The 26,163-nt window shown below is 38.3% G+C and overlaps 1 protein-coding gene across 2 annotated transcripts in view; it reads right to left on the bottom strand.

Annotated features, from left to right (window-relative positions):
• Positions 1-2,193: 2,193 nt before the first annotated feature.
• The window catches only part of CSGALNACT2 (chondroitin sulfate N-acetylgalactosaminyltransferase 2), a 47,296-nt gene continuing 23,326 nt past the window's right edge, over positions 2,194-26,163 (bottom strand). Inside the window, exons 4-8 of one of the 2 annotated variants that reach the window (XM_077780082.1) lie at positions 25,080-25,181; positions 21,634-21,812; positions 19,588-19,682; positions 10,011-10,092; positions 2,194-5,077 (exon numbers count right to left, since the gene is read on the bottom strand). In XM_077780082.1, coding sequence (XP_077636208.1) covers positions 4,785-5,077; positions 10,011-10,092; positions 19,588-19,682; positions 21,634-21,812; positions 25,080-25,181 — 751 coding nt within the window. In that variant the 3' untranslated portion in view covers positions 2,194-4,784. Of the gene's footprint in view, positions 5,078-10,010; positions 10,093-19,587; positions 19,683-21,633; positions 21,813-23,271; positions 23,425-25,079; positions 25,182-26,163 lie in introns of those variants that run through there. The other variant, XM_077780083.1, reaches the window with a different exon arrangement.

Here is a 26,163-nt window from a genome sequence, read left to right as displayed (position 1 = left end):
CCTGATCTCATGGTTTGTGGGTTCAAGCCTGCACCAGGCAGAGCCTGGAGCCCGTCTTCAGATTCTGTCTCTCCCTCTCTCTCTGACCCTCCCCTGTTCATGCGGTCTCTCTCTCTCTCAAGAATATAAAAAAAAAAAAAAAAGAATCTGAATAGAGCTATAATCATTAAATACATTGAACCAGTGATCAGAAATCTTCCCATATAGGGGCGCCTGGGTGGCTTAGTCGCTTAAGCGTCCGACTTTCGCTTGGGTCATGATCTCGTGGTTCGTGGGTTCGAGCCCCGCGTCGGGCTCTGTGCTGACTGCCAGCTCAGAGCCTGGAGCCTGTTTCGGTCTGTGACTCTCTCTCTCTGACCCTCCCCTGCTCACGTTCTCTCTCTCTCACTCCTAGAAATAAATAAAACATTAAAAAAAAAAAAAAAAAAGAAATCTTCCCATATAGAAAATTTCATGGTCATTGGCATTCAGGTAGTTCTGCCAAATATTCAAAGAAATAATTCCAGTCTTACAAGTAAACTTTTTTAGTAAAGAGTAAGAAGGAAGACCTGTAACTTACTTTATAGGCTAGCATAACCTTGGGGCGCCTGGGTGGCTTAGTCGGTTAAGCATCCGACTTTCGCTTAGGTCATGATCTCACGGTTCGTGGGTTCGAGCCCCGCGTCGGGCTCTGTGCTGACTGCCAGCTCAGAGCCCGGAGCCTGTTTCAGTCTGTGACTCCCTCTCTCTCTGACCCTCCCCTGCTCACGCTCTCTCTCTCTCTCTCCTAGAAATAAATAAAACATTAAAAAAAAAAAAATTTATAGGCTAGCATAACCTTAATAAAAACTCATGAACACAGATGAAAAACACCTGAAATATATATACACATAAACACCCATACACATATACAGATATGCAAATGAAGCATGTGTGTGTGTGTGCACGCGCACATGCACAATAAACTGAATCCTGCAAAGCATAAGGATAATACATCATGAATGATTGTGGAGTTTACCCTAGGAATGCAAGAGTACTTCAGAAAACTGATTAACTCAAGTTAACATATCAAAGATGGAAAAAAAACCCATGATCATCTCAACAGATGCCGTAACATAAAGTAACTTTGTTAACTTGATAAAAGGCATTTATAAAAACACCTTCAGCAAATACCATACTTACTGATGAAACACTGAGTGTTCCCCTTGAAATCAGAAACATGGGCAGGAAGTCCACTATTATCACCTCCAGTCAACACCGCACAACAAATCCCAACAAGCACAGTAAGACATGGAAAATAAAGATATAAAAATTGAGAAGAAAATGTTTACTCTTCATAGAGATATCATTGCATAACAAAAAAATGTGAAAGAAACTAGAAATACAAGGCTGGCAAGGTTGCTGAACACAAAAATCAACTGGATTTCTAAACACCAACAATAGACAATAAAAAAAGAAAAAACATAGTTACAATGGCATAAAAAATGCAAAGTACCTAGGAAAAATCTGTAAAATACTACATGTAAATCCCGTGTGAAAAAGTATAAAATTTAACTGAAAGACAATAAAGACCTAAATAGATACGTCATGTTCAAGGATTGGAAGACTCTGTACCATAAAGATGTAAAATTTCCCTAAAGTGATCTTATAGATTCAATGAAATTCTAATCAAATTCATGAAAGTTAACTAGTTTATTCTCAAATTTATCTGAAAGCACTAGGGCTGCAAATAGCCATGACAGTTGTTAAGAACAAGGCAAGTGAACTGGCTCTCAGAAATATTGACTTCTTATAAAATTATAGTAATTTAGACCATGATGTAAGGGTATGGTGATGGACAGAAAGCCTAATTGAACAGAGAGAGCCCAGAATAAGACCTCTGCACATATGGAGATCTGATGGATGGAAGTGGTTCTGCAGATGAGTGGGAAAAATATGGACTATATTTAAGGTGACACTGGGAAAAAGTGTAATACCATCTTTATCTCACGGCATATACAAAAAGCTCTTCCAGTTAGGTTAAAGATCTAACTAGGAAACGCAAAGGTATATATGAGGCAGAAGACAATATAGAACAATAGCTTTAAGCAATCTTTCCTTAATATAAGGTTATAAATCGATAATAAAAAGTAGAATCCATTAAGGAAAAAATAGTCACATTAAAGTTAATTTTTATTAATGAGAAAGTACCATCAAGAATGGGAAAAGACAAACCACATCCTGGGAGAAGATATTTAACCAATAAGAATTGGTTATATGATGAATTCCTATGAACTGATAAAAATGGGCAAAAAGACTGAAATGCAAATTATAACTATAATTCATGCCTAAGCCCCGCTAGACTAGCAAGAATTAATAAACCTAACAAAATTAAGTATCGCCAAGGATGCAAAATGAACTCACAGTGCTGAAGACGGTCCACTTTGGAAACAGCATGTACATACAACTGATGACCCAGCATTATTACTCCTAGAGAGATCCTTGTACACTTATTATGAGAGGTATGTCAAGCAGTGTTCATGACAGTACTGCTTCTGATAGCAAAAGCAAACAACAAAAAACTATGAACAAGCCAAATATCTTTAAACAACAGAGTTAATGAATATTCAGTACATTCATACAGTGGAGTACCAATCAGTAATAAAAATGAATTTGAGATTAACATGAATGAACCTCAAAAATAGAATACTGAATGAAAGTTAGAGAATATATACTGAAATAATATGCATATAAATTAAAAAACAGGCAAAAGTAAACAGTCTTTTCGGCAGAGATACATATACAGTTGGGAAAACTAAGAAAAACAAGTGAAAAATTATCACAGAAATCAGAATGGCTACTATTATGGGGGGTAAGGGTGTATAATCAAGAAGGGGCACACAGAGGCCTTTCACTGACAATGTTCTTTATCTCACTCCTGGTAGCTGTTTGCTTTATTATTCTTTAAATTACACAATTACATGTTACACACTTTTCTGTATTTATGGTATTTTGCAACAGAAAAAAATTAATTTATCACATTTTCATTTAACTTTTGGTAATAAAATACTTTATTGGTACCATTTAATGTCAAAAACACAGTATGTTTCCATTCTTAGGTTCCCATTTTTAAATTAAAAGTTAGTTTTTTTTTTAAAAAGAGAAAAGGTGAAATCACTGGATTCTGTCAAAAAACAAGCTGCAACTTACCTTTGCAAATAATTAGGTTCTCTCACTTTAAATACCAAATTCACTGGTCTTCATAATAAATAATTGTATATAAAAGGAGACAATGGCCTAATAATTCTTCAGAGAACATTTTACACAACTTAAAAAAAAACCTAAACTACCCAAAACTTGAAAGAATAATTCATAAGAGTTACTGTAAAATGAATTCATGTAGCACCAAGAAATTTGGAATTTATATTTCAGATGATAGAATTTACTGAGTAAAAAGTAATGACTTTTCTTCTGTGAATTTTCAGGGGTTTATATACACATAGAAAGGATACAATATAGGTCCCTTTTAAAAACCAAATCAAAATCTATGCGTGCCTTTCACCATATCTCCAATTTTGGGATCTGGCAATTGAGCCTCTGGCAAAAGATCCATGTGTGATAAATAACATAGTATACAGTCCCATCTGAATATAACTTCTTATTCACCTTGTCTCATTAACATAATTTATACCTTGATTAAAACATTATTCTATCTGCAAACAATATATTTCTCTAAAATATTCTGTAATTCAGATTTCCATTCAGATCACTTTCCCCTCCACCTCTTTTCACAAATCAGTGTGATCTATGGTATACCTCATTCAATTGTTTTTTCCCTTCATGAAACTCTCTCTCAACTCAAAGTATCACTATATTACAAATACAGATGTAACATATATTAACATATTAGAAAAAAAGGATAATAAATATATATGGATTCAAGCTAAATGAGACAATGCAAAGCAAAAAACACAGAAAAGCATGCTATGTTCATCTATTCTGAACCACTATAGGAAGGCCCCGGTAGCACCTGGCTCATGTAAACTGATGTTCCCAGATATCACTAGTGTCCTGTTCTCCAACAGAAGTGTTCTAGTAAAGACATTTCCATGTTTATTTGTTTACTTAAAACAATCTATAGCAACTTTGATTAATAATCTAGAACACGAGGACACATTAATAGTTTTAATCAAGTCATAGATTCTAACCTGAGTATTTTCTACTATTACTCATTTGTTTAATACCAGACATTCAGGGAGCTAAGCAACATTAAGGGGTTTTAATTTCTGATTTCTTTTGATTGATTGTGAATTTCAGATGTGTCATTTAGTCATCCTCTGCTTCAGTGAAAAAGGATTCTTCAAGCAACTGACTAAAGATCTTACTTTAAAAGCAGGTTGACTCAGCGGTCAGCAGATGAAGAACTCTTGTCAACACAATCCATCCGTAACACTCTGTCCTTTCTGCAGGACTGGATGCTCTTGACCCACCCTGAGCACAACACATTCCATCCCTCAACCCAGATGCAACCAGGGCACATCAGAACGGGTGCAGGGTAGAAACTAACTCAAAACTACTTTTGGGGTGAACAACAGATTTCAATTTGTCAGCAATTCCAAAATACAGTATTCTCACAAAACAGGCTTTGCACTGAAATACTTGCTTTTTCTTTCCGTATCGAGTTAAACTGCTGAAGTAAAGTAATGCCAGAAAGAACACAAAAAATAAGCATGTCTTCTCTGAAAGAGGCACTGCATCTGGAATTGGAATTAAGGCTAAAAAAATAGTGCTGGTTTGTGGTTCAGACTAGTATGCCAATGATTATGTTAACCAACAGCTTCACTATTTGTCCTGTATGCCTGTTTGTGAAGATGGGTCTCTATCTCCTCCCTGAAGACCAGCATTCCCAGGTGTGAGTGAGAGGCCTCATTCATGGCTTTGGACTGGATGCACATACGGTACTGCTCAGGGGTCAACTCATCAGCACAGCGTTTCTCATGCCAGAGGTGGAAGAGACCAGGAACTGGAGTCCGAATCACAATCAGGTCACCATGTAAGTATTTTCGATAAAGATGAACATCTTCTCCACCCCAACCTTTTACTTCCATGTCGAATCCACCTGCAGGATAAAAATGGACACTGTACCTAACTGTCTGACAGCTAGAGCACAGTCAGACCTGATAAGGATTAAGACGTTCTGCTTCAAATGAGACGGCATGGTACAGCCTAAAGACACCTGATGTAGAGGACTGACATCCTGGTTTGGAAGTCAGTTAGGAGCAGATATCTAGGAGCACAGGGTCTGTTGCGAGTATCAAAATGAGATTAAATATTTGAGAGTGCTTTGTAAACGTCAAAGTTATGTAGAAAATCTAGAGAAAATCAAACAAAGGAGAAGGAAATATAAATCACCCATAATCTCACCACTATTAATATTATAATTAACATAATTATCCTTTGAGATGCAAGTTTTTCTAGGTTACAGAAAATTTTCCAGAGGAGAAAAGAGAAGAAATGGCTAAGGTGAAAATATACATTTGAGAATGGGCACACAGATGATTTAAAAGCCGTAGGAATGGATGAAATTACTGAAGGAGTTTAAGAAAATAGGGATCAGGTCTAAATGCTAAGTAAGTAAAGGTTAAACATGCAGAGAAAGATAAGTCAGCAAAAGAGACTGAAAAATGGCACCAGAAGATGGAGAACATTCTGGATATTAAGCTATCAGAGTAGTCAAGTGAAGAAAGTGTTTTGAGGAAGAAATGGTCATGCATGTGCTGCTTAATTAAGAACTTAAAAAAGAACCAGGCAGACCTAGAAACAATACATGTTACCTACTAGAACAATTCTGATGGAGTGATGGGGCAAATGGATAAGTGGAGTGGGTGAACACATGAAACAGAAGATAAAGTTGAGACTATTTTCACATTGGCTTAAGCTGAACAATAAACATCCGAAAGAAGCATGGAAAACATAAACCATTTGGAGTTTTTTGAAGAACTAGAAAAGATTTTTAAAAACTGAGAACAGATTAATTCTTTAATTAGGAGCTAGATTTCCAAATTATGTCTTCTGTCAAATAATTATATGCCACTTAATTTCACACTCAAAGGATGACAATAATCCTGAGATTCCTAAAAAGTATTAAATAGTCACAGCCTTACTAAACACAATATATAAAATGTCTTGGTTTTTCTTCCTTATAGATAGAAGCTCTTCAAATATTAGAGACGGTGTAGCTACTTAACATAAATGGGAGACTTCCAGTTTCTGGTCCAGCACAAACAGAGCTTAGAAGTCAATTTCATCCTACCAAAAAGTAAAAAACCAAACAAACTGAAAAATGAACAACTCTTCTCAGATCCCTTAAAGAAATAAGGTCACAGAGGAAACGGCCACCTCCAAATTGGAGAGACGGGCAGGTAAAACCGAAATTGCAAGTATTAGAGCAGAAACCTACTAGTAGAAATCTCCAGGGGAACCAGTACTGGAGTAAGGAGGGGGTGGAAATGTGAACTGTAAATGATGAAGAGTTGAAAATTTCAGAGGGCCCAGTCATAGGAAGGTCCCCACACTCCTTTAGGAGCTCTAGTAAGTTCTCGCTGTGAAGACTAGAGCAAAATCCCTTAGTGCTTTCAGCAGGGCAATGGGAAAGTAATCATTTTGAAACAAGCCAGAGAGAACACTTTATTCTTAACAAGGCCTGCCCTCAGGAGAAACTATTCTACCAGAGTCAAATCTACCTGGGAGAAGGACATACCCAACTCCAGCCCACTCTAGCCATCCTATTCCACCAAAGGTTGGGGCAGTGTCCAAGAAACACTTGTGAAGTTAAGGGTCCAGACATATAATCTCACTAAAGGACTGAAGCCTAATCACAGGTATATGGAATATATCCTCTTTTCCTACACTTCACCACCGATTACTAAAGGCCTTGCCCAATACATTATGTTTAGCTATGAAGAAAAAAATGAGGCATACTAACTAAAAGACAAAAAAAAGATTGAAGACATAGGAGCAAGTATCAGAACCAGACTCAGATATGGCAGAGGTGTTGAAATTATCAGCCTGGGAATTTAAAACAACTGTAATTGATACGCTAAGGCTCTTTTGGAAAAAGTAGACAACATGTAAGAACAGATGGGTAATGTAAGCAGAGTGAGAGATTCTAAGGAATAATAAAAAAGAAATGCTAAAGATAAACAATGTAACAAAGGAAGAATTGTCTTTGTATTGGCTGAGGAAAGAATCTCTGAGCTTGAGGACAAAATAGAAACTTCCAAAAATGAAAAGGCAAACCCAAAGAGGACTGGGGTAAAAACAGATCAAAATAGAATTTCTAAGAACTGTGGGACAACTACAAAAGGTATAACATATGTATAATGGGAATATCAGAAGGAGAGGAAAGGGAGAAAAGAATAGAATCTCCACAATGAAAGAGGCCAAATTCCAAACATGTGCTGAAAGAATAGGGGCTCTCTTTCTCACCCAGCTCACAGTCATAAGGTAGAGGCTCCATTCCAGAAGGGAGTGGGACTGCTCTTCCCCTCCCCCATGTCCTACTCATAAGGTATGGATGTCACTCTGAGAGAACTGTGCCACTGTCTCTACCCCCAGCTCTGGAGGAGAGGCTCAGAGATTTTTTTTTCCCCCCAGGGGAGGAGGCAGTGCATGAGAACAAACTGCTTCAAAGCTTTTCCCAAAGGAACTGACTTTACTTGAAAGTGTGCAGAAGTTCAAGCCTAAGGGGGCTCTTGAAAATAATGGAGATTTTTGGTGGTAAGCAATGAAGAGGAGGCTGATAGCTCCATTAGAGCAATAAGCTAAAATGTAGGCCAGTTAGTTTACTGGAGAGAAACAGGGAAAGAGACAGCTAAGAGTCCTCCTGAGGTCTGAACAAAACTCAAAGATCTGCCTCAAAAACTACCTTGCAAAATGGTTCAATTTAATTGGGCCAGACTGTGGAGCAATTTATGCCCCAGAGCACTATCAAAAACTAGAGAGCAAACCAGTGAGCCATTAGTGGAGCCTAACAGATGGGAGTTACCAACGGAGGCACACAGAGTAAAAGAGAGCTCTACTAAATCCATGTCATCCCATGATGACTGTGCACATGCCCTAAGGAGTAACTTGAGAGGCTTCATATTGCTAGGGGGTGGAGGGAGGGTGGGGAGATAAAATTCATTAGAATAGTAAAGCCAAGTCAATAAACAAACAAGCAGAAAACAGAACAAAAAACAAGCCCTGGAGGCAGGAGGAAATCAATATCCATATTTGCCACAATATATTACCCAAAATGTTCAGTATGCAAGAAAGAAATTATAAGGCATGTAAAGAAACAGAAAAGTGTGACCCATATGCCAGAAAAAAACACTAGGCAACAGAAACTGTGAGAGGGCCTAGATGTTGGGTTTTTACAAAAATTACAAAACAACCATTATAAATATGTTCAAAGAATTAAAGGAAATCATACTTAAGAGAAAATGACAATGTTTCATCAAATAGAAAATATTAATGGAAAGACAGAAGTCATACATATATGATATATACAGAGAGGGGAGGAGGGGGAGTGCGAGGGCCAAATGGAAATTCTGGAGTTAAAAAAGTACAATTCAAATGAAAAATTCATTAGAGTTGCTCAAAAGAAGATCTGAACTAACAAAGAATCAGCAAACTTGAAGATAGATCAATTGTGACTATGCAATCCAAAGAACAGAGAAAAAAAGAATAATGAAAAATGAACAATCCCAGAGAAATGTGGGACACCATTAACTGCACCAACAGAGATCGAACAGGAGTATGAAGAGAAAATAATGAGAAAGGAGCAGTGAGAAGTAACATAGGTTAGAAGGCAATGATGTATACTTGCTGTTTTATTAAGCCAGAAATAAGGGAAAAGGGCATTAGTTTCATTTAATAGTCTTCTTATTGCTATCTGCTGATTTTCCATGATTCAAATGTTACAATAATAAAGAGACAAGGTGGAGGAATTTCCAAAATAAATGGATGGTTATAAAAATGAATGTAAGACAGACCTAAAAAGTACATAAAATATATTCTATTATAAAATATATAATATATAAATATATGTGTGTATGTGTATACACACATAAATACATAAAATATATTCTTATATGCTATGGAAATGTAGCCACTGACTGATTAGGGACATGGAATCAAGTTTCAGTCTGCTTTATTTTATTTTTTATTTTGAAAGAGAGAGAGAGAGAGAGAAAGCAAGCATGCACAGGAGGGGCAGAGAGAGGGGGAGAGACAGAATCCCAATCAGGCTTTGAGCTGTCAGCTAGGAGCCTGATGTGGGGCTCAAATCCACGAAGTGAAGATCATGATCTGAGCTGAAATCAAGAGTGTGAGATGATTAACTAACTGGGCCACCCAAGTGCCCCTTCAGCCTGCTTTCTTAAACTGTACTCTGACAATCTATTTTTTGCTGGGTAAAGCTGAAGCCAGAGTGGGACAGGGGGCTTAGACCAGATTCTTCAGGGTCATCTTTGGCTTCAAGGAGTGCATGATTAAGCCAGTGATTACAAGTCCCCCACTCCAACTTCAATCAGAGCTAGAAAGATTTTGAATACTAGGATTTTCATAAGAGTTAACAGATAATTAAAGAGGGATTTCATCTCTAAATAAAAAAATGCGAAAGCCCTTGGACTAGATAATCTAATATTACTTCCAGATGTAATAATCCATGAGCACAACACCGAAGTTATGTAGAGATCTTTTGTAAGAGCATTCAAAACAACTACAAATATTGGTAACAACACAAACTGATGTTTTTAAAAACGAGTGTTTGATTTTAAAGAAACAAGTAAATATTCCTTTACACTTTCATCTTTATGATCTCATTTTTTTTTCATTCAGAAACATTAATTATAAACTTTGCCTTTCACATCTCCATACTCCTCTTTTTAGGCAATCTCAGACATTCATAACTTAATAGGAAAACGCTCGATTCTCAGACCTTCAGAAAATGCTGCAAGACTCTGTAGTAAACTTGTATAGTTCTATTCTTAAATGTAAGGCATACTTACCAATGGTTAGGAAATCTGATCGATACTGACAAGTCATTCCAAAGCCAAAGTCTCGCCAAAAGCCAGAATCCTTTTTGTGGACCTTTGGTTAAAAAAAAGAAATTCAATTTAATCCCTCAAGATCTAGGTTTCAATCAACAATGAAAAAACTTGAGATACTTTCCAAATAATAATTCTTCCTGTCACTTATGTGACTGAAAATGGATCACATGCATTTATATTATTAAATCCTTACAAAACCAACAAAAAATAGTACTCTACATGAGCAAAGGATTCTTGCTATATCCAGTTTACTTGAATTCAAGCCCTGTACAACATGCAAGCTGAAGTTTCTAATAATCAAACAGTATGGTGCCTGAGCTCAAGGAGCTTACATTCCAATTTGGGAGGGTAACAGTTGCACAAACACATTCTGTAATACAATTACTTCTACACAGTAGACCTTAGTTGGTGCCTACCCAGCATTTATTCCCTTGCCTCTTTCCTGACTGTGTACAGTTTTGCTCTAGTAATTATCTGGCCCCATGTAGCCCATGAGGTTCCGGGAAGCTCCTTCCACCTGCAGCTTCAGACTGGGCCATGACTACTCTTATACCAGCGGCACACTGTCACCCCACTAATTGTAAGAGTTGGTTCACTAACAGGAATTAGACAAAATTCAGGGCAACATGGCAAAAGGAGAGGGTTGTTGAGAACTCTCGAAGAGTTCTTTCCTCCAAAGCCCCTTCAATCCTCCGAGAGAGCTACTAGGAAAGACACTTGTTTTTTTTTTTTGTTTTTGGATGGTATAGGGCAGGAGTCAACAAATTACAGCCTTCAGGCTAAATCTGGCCTGCTGCCTGTTTCTGAAAATAATTTTACTGGAATATAGCCACACTCGTTTGTTCACAAACTATCTATGCATATTTTCATGGTACAGTGGCACAGCTGAGTAGTCGCAACAGGAATTTAACTGTACGGTCCACAAAGCCTAAGATATTGTCTGCGTGGCACTCTACGGAATAAGTTTGACAATGCCTCAAGTAGGGCTGGACGTGAAGCCTGGAACTGCTGCAGTCCTTTTCTACCACAAGGGAGACCAGCTTTAAAATGAAGCTGTCACCACTGAAGTCCAAGCAAAGAAAGAGAAAGAAAACAAAAACCAGGGCTTTGATGATATAGAGCCCCCAGAATCAAGTAAACATTGAAGCTTGATAAACCTTCATTTTATTCATGCATTCAACAAGTGTTTTAATCCATTAGACACAGCACTGGGTGCTGGGACACAGCAGTATGAATAGAAATAACAAGGTCTCTACCATCACAGAGCCTCTGTTTTGATGGAAAGATAGCGAATCTGTATCTCAGGTGGTAATACATGCTAGGAAGAAAAATGCAGTAGGACAAGGGGAGAACATGAGAGAGAGAAAGCGTATTTTGGATATAATGGCCATAAGGGGCCTCTCTGAGGAGATAATGTTTGAGTAGGGACTGTAATGAAATACTGAGGTGAGCTGTGCAAATATCTAAAGGAGATCATTCCAGCAAAGAGGGTAACATGTACAATGGCTCTGAGGAAGGAAGGGAATGACTGGGGCAAGAAAAGAGAAAACAAGGACAAAAGCAGAAGAATGAGGCCCTGCAGACAAGAAAGGGCTATTAACATTTTAAAAAGATAATTGATATTACAGTATTTTTATAAGTATATGGGAATGATCTAGATGAGGCATAATGTTAGGATAGGAGAGAATGAAGGATGGTGGGAAGGGAGTCCTTGTTTAGGCATGAGGGATGAGCTCTAGTTCAACAGAAAAGGACAGGCTGGCCTCGAGGGGTCACGGACAGTTCATCCACTGGGAACTGAGAGAGGCTGAGGGATCTTATGACAGAGTAAAGAAGAACGTCTGACCACTCCTCTAAGTTAAATATGAAGCAAGATACGTGGAGAGGGAGGAGTGGTGAGGGATGCTGGGAGGCACGAGAAGGACAGAGTGAGTGGCTTGAAAGAGAGACAGCAGGTAGACTATGGTCAAGTGCAGAACATCAGGGCAGCCATGGAACCCTAAGGCCTATGGTCATATATTTAAAGCAATGGCCCTATAGTGGGGCTGCGTTTCCTGCCCTCCACATTCCACTGCTCAGGGGTCTGGATGAGAGTTGCCCTTAACCAGGCTGGGGTTTTAAGAGAAAACATTGGAAGGAGTGAGTGATGAAGGAGGCGAGTACAGCAAGGAGGCTGTGGATGACTGACTATGGAATCTGAGTTGGGTAAGGAGAGATGTAAGGGTATGGACATGAGGATGAAAGAAAAGAAAGAGGCATCTCATCCAAAGTGTAGGGTTCTGAGACAGCTTTCTCGAAGAAATGAAGTGGGAGCTGGGATCTGAGAGAGAATCGGAGTTAGCCAAGTGAAAGATGTGCTGGGGGAAAGTTCCAGACAAAAGAACAGGTTGTGCAAAGATCTAGAGATGGGAGAGAGCACTGTGGATGAGGGATGGTGGGACCACATTGGAGATGCAAGTAGAGGTGCCCACAAATTTAGGCCAGGGCTCAGCAAACTTTTGCAACACACGGGCAGTAAATATTTTGGGGTCTGCAGAACAAGAGTCTGTCACAACTGCTCAACTTTGCCACTGTAGTGTGAAAGCTGTCATTGACAATAAGTAACCAAACGAGCATGCTGTGTTCCAATAAACTTTATTTATGGCTACTGAAATTTATGTTTCATATAATTTTCATCTGCCATGAAGTATTATTTTAAAAATATTTTTCAACCACTCTTCACTCATGGGCCATAGAAAATTAGGTAGCAGGTTGTTTTGGGCAGCAGGTTGTAGACTGCTGACCCCTGGTTTAAGGAGCCACAGGCCACATCAGAGAGAATGGGGTCTCTGGTCACATGTTTTGGCTTTTTTCTAACGGTAATGGAAATTTCATTGAAAAGTCAGGGCAGAAGGAGTAATGGGATCAGATGACATTTTTGAAAGACCACTCTGGCTACAGTGTAGAGATATAAAAGGGGACAAGAAGGGAGGCTGGTTAAGAGGCAATATATAATCTAGGAATAGGAAGCCTAGTTTTAGATTATCATGGTATGTTCTGGAAGACAAAACTGCATGGAGGTAAAAAAAGATTGAGGACAAACTGACAGAAGTCAGCAAGTGACTGAATGGGCAGGAGTAAGGGTGAGAGGGAAAGATCAACCAAGTGTAACAGCAGGCTGCCGCCCTGGACAATGCATACGTGGTAGTACCATCCCCCAAGACTGGGGGCACTCGGCAAAGGGCCGGCCCAGAGCAGAACATCGCAGAGCTGGGCTCTGGACAGAATGAATGGGAATGATCTATAAGGCAGCCACATGGGAATTACTGCAGATAGCAAAAATGAAGGGAATATACAGGTCTATAGGGGAGGCAAATCTGGAGGGAGTGAGGAGAGTCTGAAAAAGCTGCTGTGTGGAATAGGAGAATTGGCTGGAAAACAGAAAAAGGCAGCAACTGAGGACTCAACTTAAGTTGGAGCTAAAAAGTGAGGTATGCATTTTCCTTTCTTTTTTTTTTTTTGCAGGAGAGGGCTTCTTCCCCTTCTAGAACGTAAAGCTTCTAGAGAGAGCAGCACTTTTTGTCAATTTTGATCACTGCTATATCTGTAGCAGTTAGAACAATGTGAGAGGTACATGGTAGGCTCTCAATAAACATTTGTTAGATGAATAAATTTATAGAGGCATAATTTCTGTGGCAAAACCAGGCTCTCATATTATCTCCTTAGGACAAAAGTATTAAAACCTCCACTTTGACATTTCTACTCCATGACAATTCTGATTTTACAAATATTATGACTTCCTTTATAACTTCTTTTTAAAAATCTCCAAATATCACCAGATTTTAGGAAAGAAATCATTGGTTTTGTTTGATTTTTAAACCAACCTATTTCCACTGTTCCTAATCCCTGATTATTAGTATTTTATTTTTATCTGTCCCTCTCCTAAGCATGTGGGGAATATAGCTATCCACATATAACTTGCTACATCTCCAGCCCTCAGCGCCTCACAGGCTGCCAGGTTCATGAGTCCATGTGGCAACCTGACTGCCACCTTCCCTTGAGGGTCTAATCAACCACCACGCTCAGGTTGAACTCCCAATCTCTCTTCTTGCCATTCTTGTCTTTTTCTTACTCCTCACATTTTATCCAACAACTTCTGTCACCCAAATCACACCCAAACCGTTCTCCACAATTACTATCCTTACCCAAGCCACAGTCACCTCCCTGGTTTGCTGCAAAAGCCCAACCGGCTATTTGCAGCAGGAGCCACACACAATCCATTCTCCATAGACTCAAAACCCTCCCAAGGCTTTCTACCACACTTAGCCTAAACTCCTTATAGGAGTGTTGACAAGCTCTACATGACTGGCTGGGCTTTGTGCCCTATTGCCCACTGTGCTCCAGCCACCTTAGGAAATCCACTAGCGGCTCCGTTTGCCTGGAACTGCCTTTTCCCAGTCACTGGGTAGCAGATTCCTTCCTATTACTTGGATGGCCTCTCCAACAGCCCAATCTCAGAAAGGTCTTTTTGACCAAGCACACCATAGAAACCACCTAATCACTCTTCACAACTCAGCCTATTTTAATGATGTATGATATTTAATGATTTTATCTTCTGTCTCTTCCTACCAGAATAAATATTCTTGTGAATGGTAACCATGTCTTTCTGGTTCCAGGTGCTGGGGGTTCCAGCAGTGACTAATGGCTGGTATAGAACAAACCCTACTGGATGAATTAATATCACAGAGGCAGTTTGTGCAGTGGATAAGAGTGGAGACACACTGCCCAGGCTCCTGGCCCCACCCCTGCCAGGCACTCGGGCAGGCACTCAATCACCATATAGCTGTGTCCTTCTCTGTAAAACAGCAGTAAAAACAGCACCTACTTCAGAGGTTGTAAGGAGGATTAAATGAGTTAACATGTATGAAAAACAGAACAGTACCTTACACAGAGAAAAGGGTACATAAAAAAACAGCCATTATTACATTAAAATATCATCTAAAAAAGATATACCATAGCTTATACCAATAAAAAAAACTTTATTTTTAAGTAGTCTCTACACCCAACGTAGGGCTTGAACTCATGACCCTGAGACCAAGAGTCACATGCTCCTCTGACTGAGCCAGCAGGCACCCCCATTTCCCATATTTTTAAACTTTATATTTTCCTCTACATTTATACCGCTATATATATCTACATTTCATGAACACTTTCCTGTTGGTACATATTCACCACTGTATGTACTGTAATTCATTATTTTATTATTAGAGTTTTGTTTGCTTTCAATGTTGTCATTATTATGTGAATGGATACTCTAGAGCTCTGCTTCCTCAGGAGAGATTCCTGGGAGTGGAGATTACTGGATCAGAGGGATGTACCTGTTTGAAAACTCCTGACCCAGAAAGCTTGCCTGCATTCCTACACCACCTCCCATCCTGCCGGCTTCGCTTGCGTGACTGTTTTAAACAGTGACTTTACAGCAGCAAAAAAGTTTTGCACTGCTGTTTTAATTTATTCTTCGTAAACTGACTATTTAAATATGTTTATTGTGGATTATTAACAACTGTCTTTTAATATTAAGGAGATAATATTACACATTACGGAGAGCAACCATTTGTCTTACTTTAAGTGGGGAGACTGAAGTTTAGAAAGGATAATTTGCCAGGAGTGAAGCCAGAGCTTGAAGTGGAAGCACTTAAACTTACTTTTCTGTATAACATTTAGAATGAACTGAACCTACATTTAAATTATTCTTTTCTCATATCCTCCCAGACCACACAAGAATATTAGCATGCTTTTACATTTCTCTTTACCGTCATATGTTGATTCCATTGGGCACTTTTTTCTAATCATGTAATTTTTTATAAATTTTTTGAAGTCATTTTAGGTTTACAGAAAAGTTGCAAAGTAGCAGAGAGGGTTCCCATACACTTATCTAGTTTTAACTTCCCCTAAATGTTATTATCTTACATTGTTGTGGTATCTTTATAAAAACTAAGAAATCAACACTGGCACATTATTAACTAAATTTGAGACTTTATTTGGATTCTACCAGTTTTTCCTCTAATGTCCTTTTTCTGTTCCAGGATCCAGTCCAAGGCACCAAATTGCATTTATTTGTTATGTCTCCTTGGTCTCCTGAGAACCTGTCACAGTTTTAGTTTTGCTTTTAATGATCTCGACACTTTTATTTTTCTTTTAGTAATCTCTACACGCGATGTGACCACTCATGACCCTGAGACCAGGAATTGCCTGCTCTTCCAACTGAGCCAGCCAGGCACCCCTGATCCTGACACTTTGGAGGAGTACTGGTTGAGTATTTTGTAGAATATTCCTGAATTTGGTTTTGTCTGAGGTTTCTCATGACTAGGGTTTTGGAAGGAAGGCCACAGAAGTGAAATGCCCTTCTTGCTACATCATATCAGGGGTGCCTAATAACCCTGGCAATGTTAACCTTCATCACTTAGGGCTTCATCACTTAGGGCTTCATCACTTCATCTGCCAGGTTTCTCCCCTGAAAGTTAGTTTCTCTCTTTCCATATTCAATTCTTTAGAAGTGAGTCATCTAGCTCCACCTGCTGGAAAAGAAAATACCTACATAATTTATTTGGAATTCTGTAAGGAAGATTTATCTCTTTCCTCTCATCTACTCTTATTTTATCAAATCAGTTTGTTTACCCATTATTATTTATCTACTCATTTATTAATTTTTCTAAATGCTTATTTTTTGTTTGAGTGCAAGCAGGGGAGGGGCAGAGATAGAGGAAGACACAGAATCTCAAGGAGGCTCCAGGCTCTGAGCTGTTGGCACAGAGCCCAACGTGGGGCTCGAACCCACAAACCGCGAGATCATGACCTGAGCCGAAGTTGGATGCTTAACCAACCGAGCCACCTAGCTGCACCTCTACTTGCCCATTTATTTCTATCAGTATGGGCTAATGGACATTTACTTTATGCTTGGAGTTGCAATCCAGTACTGTTATTTATCTTGTTCTCAAATCGTTCTAGCTTTGCCATTGGAATTCTTTCAGGGTCCTGTGTCTGTTTGACAGACACTGACCTAATCCTTTTGTTGTTTGAGTCCTTCCTTACTTTCTGGACCTTCAGGCTCTTTAATTTCCAGATCCCTAAGATCTGGGAGCTGGGTATGCTTGTCACTCTTGGGGTATCACTGCTTCTAGACTTCTCAGCAGACAGGGCTAATACACATAACTATGTACCCTTTGACTTTTAAATCCCCAATTATTATTCATTTCTTTTTTATTATGTATTTCATCAACAACTATTTAAACAAAAGTTTTACTGGGGTTTTATTGTTGTTGACTACTGTTTCATTCTCACATCTTCTTGCAAACAAATTCATTTCTCATTCTGCTGAAGAGGTCTGTGAGAAGTAAACTGAGTCCCTGAACGTTCAACAATGTCTATTTTGCTCTCAAATAGTAGGTCAAATATGAATTCCAGAATTAAAGTTGTTTCCCTCAGAATGTTCAAGGTATTGTTTGACTGTCTTCTAGCACCAATATTATCAAAAGGAAGGTGAATGCCAATCTGATTCTTACTCCTTTGTAGACAAGCTGGAGTTTGCTATTTTTGGTGTCTCTAAAAGCTATTAGGATTGTTCCTTCACTGTTGGTTCTCAAATGCCAGAAGACCGGTCTTTCCTTGTCTCTTCAACGTTTTCTTCTATTTCCTCTTCTGTTTTCTCTTTTCTCTCTCTTCTGGAACTCCTATTCAATCTACAATTTTGGGAGCTTCTTGACTGATTCCTCATGTCTCAGTTTTTCTCTTACATCTTCTCTCTTGGTCTCTGTGTGCCCAGAGACTTGTTTTCTAGTTTACAAATTTGTTTCAACTGTCACCATTCCGCTATTCAGTCCATTTAATGAGTTTTAAAATTTACTAGATAGATCATATGGTACTCATTTTAACTGTTCTTTGAAAGTTTGGAAAAACTTATCAGTGAAACATTATACCTATACACCTGCAGGATAATTTTTTGATAACTGTTCTAATTATTTAAGTGGTTCTTAGTGTTTCCAGAGCTTCCATCTCTTTTATATTTATAAAGTTTTAAAACAAGCTTTGCTCATGTTAGTTTTATAAATGCTCAAATCTTTTATCTAAAATTTTTAAAAACTTACCATATAAAATTGATTTCTCTCAATGTTTTTTTATTCTACTTTCCAATGTTGTGTTTTCCTTTTTACCCCAAATCTATATACACTTTGATTAAAAAATTTTTTTGCACATAAAGAATAAGGTCCTATATATTAATGAAACTATTATTTTTGGTCCATTAATTTCTGCCTTTATCTTTCTTTCCTCAGAGTTATTTTTCATTTTTTAACATCTTAAATTGACTTCTTAGTTTATTTGTTTCCATTTTTATTTAATATTAACAATAAAAGATAAGGCTAACTGCAACATAGTATCCTGGTCTGGAACCTAGAACAGAAAGAGGACATTAGTGGAAGAAGTGATGAAATCGTAACCTATAGTGTAGTTAGCAGTAACTTACCAATGTTAATTTCTAATTTTGACAATGAATTATATAAGATATCAATTTTAGGGGATACTGGGTGAAGTATAGGAAAGTTCTATATTATCTTTCAAACTTTTCTGTAAATCTAAATTATTCCAACATAGAAGTCTATTTAAAATAAAAAAAGTATATAACTCTATCAAGAACTAAAAGTTCTAATATGTGGCATTCCTACACCATGGCTTTCTAAGTAATTTCCCATAGAATACTTATTCTTTTTTTATTTAGTAATTTTAATTTCTAGTTAATAAAGTTTTTTTTAATTAAAAAGATTTAAAAAATTTTTTAAATGTTTTATTTATTTTTTGAGAGAGAGATAGAGACAGTGTGAGCAGGGGAGGATCAGATAGAGAGGGAAACACAGAATCTGAAACAGGCTCCAGACTGAGCTAGCTGTCAGCACAGAGCCCGAAGTGGGGCTCGAACCCACGAACTGTGAGATCATGACCTAAGCTGAAGTCCGACGCTTAACTGACTGAGCCACTCAGGTGCACCCCCCAAAATTTTTTTTAATGTATGTTTATTTTTGAGAGACAGACTGCCAGCAGGGGAAGGGCAGAGAGAGAGAGAGGGAGGGAGACACAGAATCTGAAGCAGGCTCCAGGCTCCGAGCTGTCAGCACAGAGCCTGCTGCAGGGCTTGAACCCACAAACTGTGAGATCATGACCTGAGTCGAAGTCAGATGCTTAACCAACTGAGTCACCCAGGCACCCCTAAAATTTATTTTTAGTATTAGTGAAAATATTTTGGCAGAAATGACTAAAATTTTCATATTCTAGAACATTGTTTTCTCTGTGCCCTAAACTTCTCTTTCCCCCCTCTAGAATGGTACTTAATTCTAAAACACTAAATGTGAAACCATCTTATGGGGGGGGGGGTGTAAAAGAGATGATGAAAATGTTTATAATAACTACAGGTTTTTTTAGTTATTATAAGGCTAATAATAGTTTTATATTATTATAAATAAATAAGCAAGGAGCTTTGTGGCCTTTCCTGACAGTTGAGTCTTACCAGCTGCTGCTCCACAGGCGGTGGCACATCCTGATTGGCATAAACAATGGCAGGGTTGTAAAGACTGAACACCACAGGGTAAAACACCTTCTTACCTATAAATTAAAATATAAGATTACATCATACAAAGAAGTCATAGAATGAAAGACTGATTAGTACTGCATTTATCAGTATTTTATTAAAGTCTTTCTTTGGTCACATGCTTTTATCAATATTGTATTTTATCAATTTTCAGGCTACCAAACATTATGCTGGATTTGATGAAATAATGATGATTTTATAATACATCAGTAGGCCAGGCTATGAAATTATAAGCTAAAATACACTAAACAACAGACTAAAGGGTGTTCCACATATTTATTCTCTATCACTTTGGAGAGATACACAAAGGTGTTTTCTCAGCTATTCACTAGGTAAGCCATTTATTAATCATCATTTCATCTAATTAGTAGGGATAGATGTAGGTTAACCTTTGATAATCATCAGAACTTAGAAGCTTCTTTTAAAGCCATCCTTCAAAACAAATCACAGAAATAGTAAATTCAAAGAATATTATAGAATGAACAGGTATGTACAGAATAATTAAAATATGGATTTGAATAAGATTTGCAAAAGCTGGGAAGAGTTAAAATTATCTAATCTAATAGCCACTGCAGAAGCCTTGTCATTAGTATCCAAATTGATAGCACTAAAGGGACCTGTAAAGACTAGCCCATCTTCCCCCCAATAAAGACTGGCCTTTGTCAGATGTGATAATATGAAGTGCTCAGTAACTATCAAGTACCTGTGGCAATGTGGTAGTCTTTTTATTACAAGATCCCAACTAGATGCTCATCTCACTTTTGTTAAAACTCACTTAGAAATGGGGAGCTCAATTCTTAGAGGCAAATCTATTTCTAAGACATAAAAATATTTCTTTTACGTTGAGCAAATATGTTCCCTTCTACTTCCACATTGTGAACTTCATGCTGACTGGTATAACAAAAGTAAACCTAACCCTCATTTATTCACTAGGTTCTCAAAGGGTTCCTGACAATTATCCCTCATGAAAATAATAAGTAATAATTTTCATGATATGAATAGTTCTACATAAAAACATTTACTATGAGATTTTTTAGTACAGAAAAATTCCTTTTCACAAGTAAAATAAGATTTGGTGCTGCCCAGGAGCGCCTGGATGGCTTAGTCAGTTAAGCATCCAATTTCAGATAAGGTCATGAACTTCACAGTTCATGGGTTCGAGCCCCATGTCAGGCTCTAGGCTGACAGCTCAGAGCCTGGCGCCTGCTTCAAATTCTGCATCTCCCTCTCCTCTGCCCCTTACCTACTCGCACTCTGTCTCTCAAAAATAAATAAACATTAAAAAAAAAAAAGATTTGGGGTGTCTGGGTGGCTCTGTTGTTTGAATGTCCAACTTGATTTCAGCTCAGGTCATGATCCCAGGGTCATGGACTGAGCCCTGAGTTGGGCTCCATGTGAAGCCTGCTTAAGATTTATTCTCTCTCTCTCCTCTCTGCCTTTCTCCCCTGCTTGCATGCTCAATCTCTCTCTTTAAAAAAAAAAAAAAAGATTTGATTTATAAAAGTGTCATTTGCCCATACATTGTCAAAAAAATATCTACAACACAGGCAAAGTATAGTAAATCATCCCCATGTACATAGTATGGACCAGGCACCATCTGTATCTAGGTCTGCATGTGTGTCTTTGTGTCGGCACCACCTGCCTGAGGTAGAGTGCTGCTGGCTCTCACACATCTCCACATTGTCTGCTTGGCTCTTTTTCTGATAAGTGACGCTTCCTCCCTGTCAATTTTAAGGACTTTGCTTTGCTTTTGCTCATCTGGATTCAAATGTTGGCAATTGTATTTGGCCATAAGAGAACAGGGGTATGAACTTCAGAGGGGCAAATTTTCACTTTTCTACTTGACATTCTAGTTAAAGTGTGCCTAATATAACTTTAAGAAAACGTAACTTGATTCAAAATATGGGACATGCTGACACTGTTCTAAATTTTTACACTCAGTTCATCTACCAATATTTTACGCACCTGGCTCAGCATTTAACCGGCAGCTGTTAAGGAATTCGGCTGAGAAATATATATCAACATCACAGAAAAACATCAAGACCTCTCCCTTGTCCCAAGCTCGGGCACCCACATTTAGTCCTTGTCCACGATTAAATTCTTCATTCAATGAGATCAAAGTATAATTGTGAAAATTAGACTCACTAGGAGGAAAACATATACAACAAAGGATAAGTCCCACTTAAAACTTAACAACTCTCTTCTTTCAACACAACTTACACGATATGTTTTACACTCTGGATATTTTAAATTTTGGTTCTACATTCATACAGGGAAAGGAAATCTTCAGCTTCACATGTATGATCATCATCAGGGACAGATATTCACTAAATGCCCATATTTGAGGCAACGTGCTAGTGATGTGAGCTTAAAAAACTGTTGATGGGCCACTGACCTTCAGAATCTTAAAAACTTATTGGGCAGATAAGAAATATACACAAGGAAAAATGGCCATTAATATTTGGTAATATATAATGCATTCCATATGAATGGTACATGCAAAGAGTGCTCTTGGTCTAGTTTTTCAGATCTTTGCTCACATGTCCCCTTATCAGAGGGGTCCCCCCCACACCATATGTGAAGTTGCCCTGACCTCCCTCTCCTCTCTTTCTTTACTATTTATCCCCCTGCTTGGCTTGGCTTTCCTCAGTACCACTGTTTATTTGACTGTCTTCTCACACTGGAATATAAACTCTATGAGAGCAGGGACTTTGTTTTGTTTGTTACTAAGGATACAATGCACCTCCTCAAAGAGTAGGAGTTCAATAAATATTTGCTGAATGAATGAATGAGCAGTTCTGAGAAAAAAGATTGCTTTTGTCTGAGAGTAGTTAGAAAAGATGTTAGAAGCAGAATTTAACTTATGCCTTATTAAAATCGAATTCAGCAGTGAGTTTAGAGGTTATTCCAATTAATTATCTCAAAGGCAAAGAGATAAGAGAGTAGAAAACATTTTAGAGAACAGGGATCAGACAAATCAGATTAGAACAAAGGGATCCTAAAATGAGAGAAGACCAGAAAAGGGTCAGACTGAGGAGTACCTTCTGTGAGAAATTAAAGGACTTGGTCAGTGTCCTTGAGGCAAGGAGGAGTTTTTCTGCCAGGACAGTGAAGTCCCTATACCCATAGCATTAGCCTCCCTGAGAAAGTATTAGAAACCCTCCCTGGGTGGGTCTGGGCCCCATCCCAGACCTCTGAATCAGATACTCAGGGTGACAGTGAGCATCTGTGTCTCTCTTGAGACAGATCACTCCAGGTGACTCTGGTGTTGAAATTGGAGAACTGCTGTGCTAGGGTATAGCCAGGTCAAAAAAGGGACATATTAGGAAGATAACTCTTAACAACAGTATAGAATGGGGAATGGAGAGATGGAAGCAAAGGCTCAAATAGTGTATGGAATGGACTCCGTGTGCTCTGAATGCCCATGCTGCCCTTCTCATGGGATACAAATCTCTCCTTTCTTCTGGGAAAACTGATTACCACCTCACACTCCCAGCACCCAGTGGAGGAACGAATCGCAGACCACCCCAACCACAGTAACTTCCTAGGGGCGGGGACCAGACTCGAGCTGGGCCAATCACAATACCCCCACCCCACCTGGCCATAGTGAGCGGCTCAAGAGTGGGCAAAACTCCTTCCCTGGGCTTTTCTCAACTGGATCTGGGAGAAAGCTTTTTCCTCTCTGATGGCAAAGCTGAGAAGATGTGAGCCCAAAGCCGCCAACAGCCATATACCTCACATGTGGAAGAAGCCAATCTGCAATAGGAGAATGAAATCAACATGCAGAGAAAAACAGACAAGAAGATAACAAGAGAATTGTCATGGTATTCAAGTCTCTGGTTCCAGTCCTTAAGATACCAAAGCTGTTTTGGTTTTCTTCCCCAAATTTGGTAATAATCTCCTTAGTTTGGGAGCTATCCAAGATTCTTCCATAACATTCCCAGTTTCCTTAAGTATTCCTTAAGTTTAAGATAGGTTTCCATCATGTGCCACAGAGGAGTCTTGATTAATGCAGGGACAACTTCAGTAATACCAATGGAAGTGCTTGGCACTTAGTAGGTGACCTGAAAATGGTAAGGAGGGAAGAGCAGGGAAGAAATGAAGGTAGGGGAAACCTGGGTTCGGGTGGTGGCAGCAGCAAGGAAAGAACGGAGAAGTCCTGTGTAGTAAGCAAGAACTAATTAGAGGTAAAGAATGAGTGAAAGATGCTAGCTCTCACACATTAAGCCTAGGGGATCACAAGAATGGTCTTAGTATGAACTGAAAGAGGGCCATCAGGAGAAGAAGCTAGTATGAAGGAGGAGACAATTTTTTTTTTTTTAAATCCACGTGCTGTGAGTGTGCCTTTGGGGTAGGGACTCCAAGTCCTTCCTCTGTGCCCATCCTATTCCAACCACCCCAGTCAGACTCCCAAGCAGTGTACCTGGAACATAGTCGGTGGGACTCAATGAATGTTAGTTGAACGGTTCGAGAGGAATGGCCGGCCAAATCTGGACTCTTAGGGAATGGCCACAACTAGCAGAAAGGTAAAGGAGCAAGTAAAAGGATACAGAGTTGGCAGTGGACAAGACAAACAACCTAATATCTTACATTGTAATATATTTACATTTACAAAATATTTACATTTTACAAACATCAGAGGAAAGTGTCAAGAAGGAACTACTGGTTGGTTAGGCAGCAAATGTAAAAAAGCGATCAAAGAGGATGACACAGAAAAGGTTGAATTTGGCAGCTAGGTCATAACTTGGGCCCATAACTTAGAGATGAAAAGGCAGAAGAGCTGTAGAATTAATAATGGAGTATTAAGGAATTAAAAATTCATTCATTCAAACCTCTGAGTACTTACTATGTGCCAGGTACTGTATGAATTGCCTAATTAGAGAATTACTGTTCTATGAGGTTTCGCCATGGGAGGACAGAAACCTGCTAGTAGCTAATGAGTATTAGAAAGTCAGGTGGTTGTGTCTCAAGGACAGGGGAGACCTAAGCATCATCTGCAGGGCAAGAAGAATGAACTTTGGGAAATGGAAGGGAAGAAAAGGTGATGAGTGAGAAAGAAGCTCAGGAGGTAATATCAAAGTGAAGGGATTAGATTTAGAAAAAGGGGAAGAGTCCAACAGAAGGGAATGAAGAAGTAATAAATGGAGGCAAATAAACAGAAGATGGGTGGGCCACAGAGTGAGAGAGCCCAGATCATGCTAGGCTATCTGCCAAGAGGATAGGGAAGACAAATTATTTAGAGTTGCATGAGTGAACTAAGGGGTGAAATGAAGAACTTATTATCACCACCACTCACGTGCCCAGTCAACTTTTAAATAGCAGCTATTCAAAATTAACTCATTAAATATCTGAAATTCTCATTCTTCTAATGTTACATATCAAGGACTTCAATGTGGACATGGCTCACCAACCTTGTGACAGATTCTAGGATTGACTTGACTTTAGATAGTCCTTCTTTACCAAAATACACCACTGTGAGATGAATTCTCTTGTCCTGATGAATACACACATCCCTAACAGAATTGAAAAATAAAGTTCATTCAAGAAAATATATAAGGCACTACTCATTCAGAAAGCAATCACATGAAGCTTTAACAAAATGAATGTGGCATTACTCATTTAGAATGAAATTGCATGAAGCTTTAAGTAAATACAAGAGCGGCAATATTGTTGAATTATTAAAGAAGTCACAGCAAACGCATACCAACGGCACACATGAACATAACCCTTGGAGGCTCATGGAAGTTACCATATTTCAAAATTGTTTTGAACCATTTGCTTTGGTATTGCCTTCAGAAGCAGATACACGCTATTTAAGGAAAGAAGTCTAATCAGTTCATAAACAAATAAATATTCAAGCTGTTGGTCAAAAGTTATTTTGTCTTCAGACTAATTCCAGAAATTATGCCTGTCATTAAGGAATAAATATCTGCCATCACTGATATTACTTACTGTAAAGAATAATGTAGCATCTGAAAGCAATTCCAAGAAAAGTAGTAAAAAATGCTTTAGGAAATCAGATCTCAAGTGAGTGATTTCAAACAGGCAAAACTCATTTGGAAGCATGATTTCTATATATTCTGCTAGAGAACAGCATTAACTAACTTTTAAATCCAATGATTTCAATATGAGAATAAAGATGGGGATTATAAAGCATTAAAACTAGCATATTAAAATATTAAAAACATGGCAAAGGTTAAAACAAAATAGCAAAACCTTCCCCAATTAGCTACCCTAATAACATACTTATTAATTTTTTTTAACACTTTAGCATTTTAAAATTTCCAAATTTAATGACAAAAAAGTTTTTAAAAATCATTAAACTCTCTGCTTTTCAAGATGAAATAACTGTCTCCCATTTTTAGTTGAATGTATTTCCAAAATTGAATTCAGGTTTGTTCTCAAGGGAATCTCCTGGGGAAACAACATTGTCCTATATCTTGATTGGGAAGGCAATTATGAGTGTACAGATTTGTCAAAAGTCATGAAACTTCT

This window comes from Crocuta crocuta, unplaced genomic scaffold (assembly GCF_008692635.1).
Source record: "Crocuta crocuta isolate KB4526 unplaced genomic scaffold, BGI_CrCroc_1.0 scaffold170, whole genome shotgun sequence".
Classification (NCBI taxonomy): Eukaryota; Metazoa; Chordata; class Mammalia; order Carnivora; family Hyaenidae; genus Crocuta; species Crocuta crocuta.
The sequence above is the reverse complement of the archived record's forward strand: the minus strand, read 5'-3'. Positions and strand labels throughout refer to the sequence as shown.